The sequence below is a fragment of the Oryzias latipes genome, chromosome 16 (assembly GCF_002234675.1).
Source record: "Oryzias latipes chromosome 16, ASM223467v1".
In the NCBI taxonomy this organism is placed as follows: Eukaryota; Metazoa; Chordata; class Actinopteri; order Beloniformes; family Adrianichthyidae; genus Oryzias; species Oryzias latipes.
In genome coordinates, this window is record NC_019874.2 from 27,853,409 (window position 1) to 27,862,106 (window position 8,698).

At 40.2% G+C, this 8,698-nt stretch overlaps 1 protein-coding gene across 1 annotated transcript in view; it reads right to left on the minus strand.

Moving 5' to 3' along the window:
- Window positions 1-157: 157 nt before the first annotated feature.
- LOC111948941 (lysosomal thioesterase PPT2-like) overlaps window positions 158-8,698 on the minus strand; it is a 15,706-nt gene continuing 7,165 nt past the window's right edge. The window contains exons 6-8 of the mRNA XM_023964149.1: window positions 881-965; window positions 311-365; window positions 158-172 (exon numbers count right to left, since the gene is read on the minus strand). Coding sequence (XP_023819917.1) covers window positions 158-172; window positions 311-365; window positions 881-965 — 155 coding nt within the window. The remainder of the gene's footprint in view (window positions 173-310; window positions 366-880; window positions 966-8,698) is intronic.

Below are 8,698 nucleotides of genomic sequence, written 5' to 3' on the forward strand. Positions count from 1 at the left end.
TTTTTTAATGCATTTGTTAAACACCTTCTTGTTGGAGTGCCACTTAACATGTTTGACCCCAGGCTTAATATGTCGCCACGAGTGTCCAGCGTCTTCAGGCCAAACTTGTCGTTCTTGTAAAACCGAGGCAGGAAGACAAGAACATCAGGTTTGTGTGTTAAGGGACAATCTGCTAAGATCAGGAATAGAAATATCATTATTTAAGGATTGATAAAGTTACTGTTTTTTTACCATATAATCCTACAATCACTGTAACTGATGTCTACCAGTTTTAATAAACGTGTGGTTAAAACCATTTGCAACCACTTACCGTCTGCTCCTTCATTTCAACAACTTCTTCATTGTGGTTGTAGAATCCAAAGAGGCTGCAGAAAAAAAGTAGATAATTAAAGCTAAGAGGAAGCTGTAGGAACTTCTTTTTTTCTCATCATGCAAAAACATGTCAGTGTGGTCAGGAATTAATTCTTTTTTCTTTAGGCATCAGTGAAATCAGACAAATGTAAGGACGCAGAGGAAGGTAGATATTATTATCTGATGTTGTATGAGCTGCGGTTGGATCTTGCAAAAAAACAAAAGAAACACCCAATGCAAGAATAAACTAAGATGCATCTGCAGCCGAAACAACACGACCTCCAGGCAGGACTTTATATAGTCAAAGAAATGTCTAGAATAGAAGGATAAAAATATTTTTTTCGTTTTCTTCTACATATTAATCCATTATTAAATGAAGAAAATCTGTTTTATTATTTAAAATTTTTTAAAATAGTTGTGTTTACATCCCAAGAAGATTTTTTTTATAACTCTTTCCAGATCATACACATGTAAACCATCTCTCTATTCATTCATGTTGTTAGGGATAAATGAGTGGAAACACGGATACCTGGACTGCCACGGGGTGATGACATTATCATCCGGTCCTCCAATCAGCACCAGCTTCTTGATGCGCAGGAAGTTTTTTCTCCAGGCTGCAAAATGCAAATGTTTTTTATATTTAACCATCTTCTTGCTGCCAATCAAGAAGGAGGCAACCAAATCCCACTACCCGCCATCTTGCTGTGCGGTTTTTTTTCCATTCAATGTATGTAACACGTCAATGTATGGGTGGGGTCATATAAGATAGCACAAGGGTTAAAGTCATGTTTATACTGTTGGCTCAAAGGAAATATTTAGTTTCCTTTCAGTCATTGTGGAAATATCCATAAAACTAACTGAGAACTCACGTTTAAAAAACCAGATTGATGCAGCAAACAGGAAGAATTATATATACATCTGACAAAGACAAAATGTTAGTATCTGTCTCTTTTAACCTCATTGATACAGTCATTTTATGCTTAAAGGTTTTCTTTGCACAGTTACACTTTAGGTGGAGGTTTAAGCTTTTTTTTCTCTGAATTCAGATGATGAAGGGCTGTCTCTCAGCTGATCCACATGCCTGCTGTCCAAGTTGCTTTCTTTGTGTGCAGCACTCAAAGCACCTCCACCACATCTCAGATGGTACTTCCTCCTTAACCCACAGAGCTCAAAAGCGGCTGTTTGGGTATGAGAAAACTGTAACTATGAGCTTCTCATGAATCCTCCTCTGATATGTTCTGCATCTCAGATTAAATGCTGTTTGAGTCTGGGTGAACCTTGAGAGAAGCACAGAAGATGGACTCCCTCTGGAGACTTCTCCATAATTTTTTGGATGACATTCGCGAAGCCTTCAACCTGTTTCCACATGGGCTCAGTGCTGTTTCCATCGTTGAACAGGTCAATCGCTGTCACCTCGGTACCTGGATGTGCCTGCAGGGTTTCATGGTGCATAAAAGTGATGTAGTTTACAGTCTGTGACACATGTGGACATATAAACTTTACCTCCATGACATACGGTCAACAAACACAGCTGATCCGGAGGTTACAGCAGCTAAGTGGGACTTTGTACCTGAATTCAGTTTTTCTTATACGTTTTCTGAGTCAAATTAATGTTTTTTAAAGTTTCACTTCAATTTGATGCCTGATTTTTTTTCATGTTATTCATTAAAGAGTACATATTTAACAGAAAACATAACAAAAGTTCAACCATTATTAATCACGCTCCTACGTCATTCACAAGTGTTTCTTGCATTCCTCTTTCGTCGATGTGCACAGATGTCCGTCGAGTGTTTCGGTCTATGGGTCTTTACATGAATTCCGTTCTGAGCTGTTCAACATTTTTGGTTGGTTTGAAATTATGCAGTTTACGCGTATTTTACGTAGTTTAAGCCTAAATATTGTGTAAATCTAAGCAAATGTGCGTGATAGCAGGATGCATACACAAATTTGTGGCTTCCCACGATGGTTTCACATAAGTCTAACAGACTTTTCCCGCGTGTAGCACCGATGCAAAGCTGTAATATAGAGCATACTGCTCACAATACACATTAAAATTACGTAATTGGTGCACGAATAACTAATCAATTGTGTGTAAACAGCGCAATATTCACACACGGTTTATGTTCTAACCTTCTGTAGTTTTACCGGGTTTCATTCGTGATACATCCGGGAAAGGTTTGCATGAAGATCCCAACTTTTCTTACTTTTTCCTCGTATTTTCACGTATGACCAATTTTCATCCGTGAAATATGCACAAAATCTTCAGAGTGGCTGTGTGACACGGCCTTGAACTGTAAACAGCTGCTTAAAAGTAATGGAAATAAAAAATAAAATGATTTTAAATTTAAATCAAAGGCACAGACTTACAGGTGCTATATAAGGTTTAAAAGGTTTATGACACACAGACCTGAAAGTGAGGAAATCCACATTTAAGATGTTTTAGCTCTTGACAGAAGGTTTCCTGTCCAGTTGTCTTAACGGTTAAATCAGTTATAAACTGAACAGACTAAACAGTGGTTATCAATAGCCTTCGTTGAGAATGCAGCTGGTGGGACTGCTTTCCCATCAGCTGCATATCATTGAGCCATGGGCGACTCCATACAATGAATGTGCATTCGTGGGTCGGAAAGAAAAGATAAGCAGTCATTAATAAATGCAGAACAATATGATGGTTAAGATTGGTTGAAAAACATTATTAACATAGTGGAATTTAAACAGCCATCACCTTTGTTTATAAAGCGATTTAACACAATTAAAATTGAAGCACATTAATAAAACCTGTTTAAAAAACAGATTTATTAAAAAGGTGAATAACAACATAGTAAAATCTTGATGGTAAAAAAATATATATATAACCCCCCAAAAAACTAAAAATGTAAAATAACAGAGCAAATTTTTACCAAATTTCGTCCTTTTTTTTCTCTAAAATATAAATATATTTTATATTTATAAATACCTGGCCATGGGTGAATTTGAGATGGCAGAACACCCTGAAACATTGGAGTTCTTTCTGCACAGAGTTTTGGCATTTTTCACAGTAAGGAAGTATTTGTAGCCTTCAACCACCTGTATTTAAGAAAAAAATATAAAGAATTAAAAGGAAGCAAGCATGGATTGTGATTCAAAACAACATCTAAGACCAGCACAACTTAAATTATCTTGTCATTGAAATACTTGAAATATTTATCAAACTGCTTCTTTCTGTAATAGTTTAATAAAGCAAAAGATAAAAAATTGTTGAAGATGAAAAAAAACCTATAATCTTTAGAAAAAAATGTCACTCAATTAAAATGTTTAGCCGCAATTTATTAAATAAACTGTCAAAGGTGAAAAAATAACAGTGAAAATGTAGATGACTCGATTGGGGAGGACAGGTCCTGCAGTTTGACTGAAGCCGTCCGTTAAACTATATTTGCTAGATACCTGTGGAACGGTGGGTCCGTTTCGAGCCGCTGGAGTGCAGCCTCAGAGCGCAGAATCCAACTCATGTCGGTTCTGGTCAAGAACGTCCCAAACACAGACTCATCAGAGCTGAAATCTGCGCCGATGACACGCGGAGCCCGGCTGAGAGGTGGGTGTCACCTTGCTGACGTCACCAGCCCTACCTGTTAAGGGCCGCGTGAAGGAGGGTTCTTCTTTTTGGTTTCGCTTAAAACAGGTGTTTCAGCCAAAAGTTTCACTTTCTGCCCCGTTTTTACAGATTTTTATGAATTACTTTACTGAAAGATACGACGGAGTATTAGGGCCACCAAATAAAAAAAATTAGAGCCACCAAAAAAAAAAAAAAAGTAAAATTACGAGATTTTATCTCGTAAATTTAGGAGATAAAAACTTGTAAATTTAGGAGATAAAAACTACTAAATTTAGGAGAAAAAAATTCGTAATTTTAGGAGATTACAGTGGAAGTGAACATGCAGAGCAGCAGGTGAACGCCGTGCAGCCGCAGAGAAGACCGACTAAACTTTGTTGAACAGGTGAGCTGTATGTTTATTGATAACGTTCCAAATGTCTGGAAAGTCATTTGTTTGATTAACGATTCATTAAAGTTGTATTTATTGATGGTTGGTTTGCAGGATCTCTGCAGCCCGACGAAGCCGTTGTCGGTGTCCCTGCAGCTGTTCGCTTGAATCCTTTCTTCCTCCACCAAAGACAAGATCTCTACGTCTGTGTGACGCTTCCGTCACACAAAAGGAGGAGCACTTTTTTTTGGCATTTTCAACGTTCCAAAGCTAATATAAAACACTATTTTCATTCCTCTTTATTGTTTTATGCTGAAACGGGACATTTCATCTGCAGGAGGGGGCGTTTGTAACACTGTTTACTTCCGCATTGGTGTTGGGATGACAGGTTCATGACGTAATGAGACAAATGAACTTCAGGATATGTGAATGGAAAGGAAAATAAAGGCTGCAGCGGTCCTCTACACCCAAACGTGTCTCTGAGCTCCTTATTTTACATATTAAACTCCGCTTTACTGACACTGAACCCCGGAAAGACTACTACACGGAAACTAATCTGATTTTGAGTCGCCAAAAGGTTCAGAATCTCTTTGTTTTAAACCTATAATAATCCGGAAATGAAGCTTCACAAGGGCTCCACATACTTCATCTTCAAGCGAGGTTCCGATAAACGGACAACTTCCGTGTTTTTTCCTTAATCTACGACTTTTTTCTCGTAAATTTATGAGATTTTAAGTCGTAAATTTATGAGATAAAAAGTCGTAAATTTACGAGTTTTTATCTCCTAAATTTACGAGATAAAATCTCGTAATTTTCCTTTTTTTTTTTTTGGTGGCTCTAATTTTTTTTTTTTTTTGTGGCCCTAATACTCCGTCGTAGAAAGAAGTCTGTTTTTTTTACAAAAAATATATTTGAATTTTAAGAAGAACTTTTTTAAATAATGGTAACATTTTCAGAGACAAATATTCAACCAAGGATTTATTTTAATATTCTCCACCCACCCTCTAGAGACTTATTCCCCATTAATTTTAAACATTAAAAAATGATGTCTCTTATCACGACAGTAGATTGACTTTTGTAAATGATATCCATACATTTTTAATCAGTATGCATGTTTTTTAAATATTATTTTTGAGGACAAACAAAACATAACAAAGATTGAAATACACTGAATTGTATTTATGGTTCATTATCTTCCTGGGACAGGAACCCGGCAAAGGACAAAGCCAGTGCAGAATATGGATGGATGAATAGATTTCCATGATCAGTTTTATGACCAGTAGAAAATCTGAAAGCAAATATAGGCCACTTGTTTATTTGAAAGAGACATGCGTTTGTATTTATTTATTTATTTATTTTACTTGTTCTGTCCAACAGCTGAGCAAACAGATTAGAGCTGAAGGTCTTTTGTGTTGGACAGGTTTTACTATCACAAAAAGAGGTTATAGAACTTCGAGAAACCAGAGTGTAGATTTGTATAAACCCCTTTTTGTTGTAATATTTTTTATTTATTTGTTACATTTAGTGTGTGTGGGGAGGGAGAGGGGATGAATGTAAGAGGGGGAGGGGGTGGAAGAGAGTAAAGGGAAGAGAGGTGAGAAAGTGGGGGATACAAGTACTGATTTGAATAGATTATTTTAAGCTGAAACAATTATACCAGATCTGCTGGAAAGACAAATATTACATCAAAGGTGAAAATCTGACACTAAGATGAGCGGAAAATATCTGTCCATCAATACACTGTGGGTTAGGAGGAGGGATGAAGCAGACAGGGAGCAGTGTGGCAGTGAGCACGTGGGGGTGGAGATACATGCACGCTGCCGAAGTGAACCGTGTGTTCATAAGGGGGAACCAGATCCTCGCCAGCCAGACCAGGAGAGGGGAGGAGAGGCCCCAGGCCAAGAGCGCCCCCGGCATCGGGACCAAGCAGCCCGGTAGAGGGGAAAAAGGGGACCGCCCACCCGTCCAGGCAGGCGCAGAGAAGGCCCCCCCCTACAAGGCGCCCCGGTGCCCAGAGGCATGGGCAAACCCAGCCTCCGGGCCTCCAGGCCACAGGGCAAGAGCGCTTAGCCATACCAGGCGGCAGCCATGGGGGCCACCGGGCTGCGAGACAAGGGCCAAGGACGGGGCAAGGACCCCCAGAACCCATGAGCCGCCCACCACCCAACTGGCGCCCCGTCTCCGCAAGCCAGCCCCGGCATCCAACCTGAGCACAGATATTGCCGCGCACCCACAGCTCCAGCCCCGCTCACCCCATAACCCTACCATCTACAACACTCCTCACCCGCCATATTATCTGACCCCTGCTCCCAAACCTCTCCACTGCCGGAGGAAAGCCCCAGAGGATCCCAGCGAGCCAGCCCCCAGGTCCGTCCCACCCATGCACTCTCGCACACTTACTCATAATCTTCTGGTTTCCCCCCACCCCCTGTTGCCACGCAGTAACCCCCTCCGGCCGACTGACCCCCCAGCGCCGCACGCCGGACCGACACTGCAGCCGACAGGATACCCACAAGCCCAGCCGCCCTGAGAGGACCAGGCGGGTGAAGACCAGCCACCCCTCCCCAACCCCACCGATGTACGGAGGTGTAGGTTTGCTGCAGGTAAAATAGGAGGTCTCCAGTGTGGCGGGCCCCACCGCTGCCAAGCAGCAGAGCCCCCCCACTCCGGGGTCCCTCTGTGTGTGGTGTGTATTTGTTGTGTGTGTGCTGCTAACATGCAGTGTGTGTGTCTAAACTGTAAGTTAAAATTGTGGGGCGGACCAGTGAAAGATGAGGACGGATGTTTCACCGTGCCCCCCTCCACCAGACCCTCCCCACAAGGCCCTAGATGAATCAGGGTGTCTAATATACAAGTAAAAGCGGGATGGAGGGCGGGCGCCGACACGACCCAGAGAGAGACACCCCCAGTGAGCCCCGCCAGCATAACCCACCTATCCAGTTCCCGGAGCCCTATGTGCCTGTGTGCAACATTTATACTACTACTACTACTACTAGTACTACTACTACTAATAATAATATTAAAAATAAAAATAGTAATAATAAAGCTAATGGTAAAGCTGCAGCTTTCATTTTAAATGTAACAGTGAAAATCAAAGAAACAGGTGCTATATTAGGTTTAAAGTGTTTATGACACACAGACCTGAAAGTGAGGAAATCCACATTTAAGATGTTTTAGCTCTTGAGGGAGAAGGACATACCTTCTTGATGAATCCAGTGAGCATCTTAAAAGACCTAGGCCCACTTAAGATACCGTGCACGAGGATGACGGGCTTGTAGGCGCTGGTCCAGCCGGCTGCCAGCAGTAGCATGAGGACAGCTGGGGTTAGGATAAAGCTGAAAGTCTTCATGCTCATGCAGTTGACAAAAACGCTTTCAGCAGACTCCTTTCTGCTTTTATGATCATGAAGGCACCCTGACTTCCTAATAGAGCTGAAATGTTGACGTCACAAAACCATTTCTGATTTATCGTAACAGAAAAGGGAACTTCAGTCCCATTGTCTTTCAAAATCAACAAGAGAGTCCAGAATTCAGTTCAATTCAGTTTTATTTGTATAGCCCGACATTACAAGACAGTTGTCCTAACGGTTAAATCAGTTATAAACTGAACAGACTAAACAGTGAGTATCGCTGTCCTTCTTGGTTGAGAATGCAGCTGATGGCACTGCTGTTCCTTCAGTTGCATATCATTGGCCGATAGGGGATCGAACACTTCGAATGTGCATTCGTAAGTCTGAAAAAAAAGATCAGCAGTCATTAATACATGCAGAACAATATGATAGTTAAGATTGGTTGAAAAACATAATTAACATAGTGGAATTTAAACAGTCATCACCTTTGTTTATAAAGTGATTTAACACAATTAAAATTGAAACACATTAATAAAACCTGTTTAAAAAACAGATTTAATAAAAAGGTGAATAACAACATAGTAAAATCTTAAAGGTAAAAGAAACACACATATAACCCCCAACAAAACTAAAAATGTAAAATAAAAGAGCTAATTTTTACCAAATTCCGTCCTCTTTTTCTCTAAAATATAAATACCTTGGCCATGGGTGAATTTGTGATGGGAGAACACCCTGAAACATTGGAGTTCTTTCTGCACAGAGTTTTGGCTATTTTCACAGTAAGGAAGTATCTGAAGCCTGCAACCACCTGTATTTAAGAAAAAAAGATATAAATTAAAAGGAAGCAAGCATGGATTGTGATTCAAAACAACATCTAAGACCAGCGCAACTTAAATTATCTTGTCATTGAAATACTTGAAATATTTATCACACTGCTTCTTTCTGTAATAGTTTAGTAAAGCAAAAGATAATAAACTATATGTGACATTTTTTGGGTTCTGCAGGGCGTATAAGTGAAATGTTACCAACCTGTCCCTGA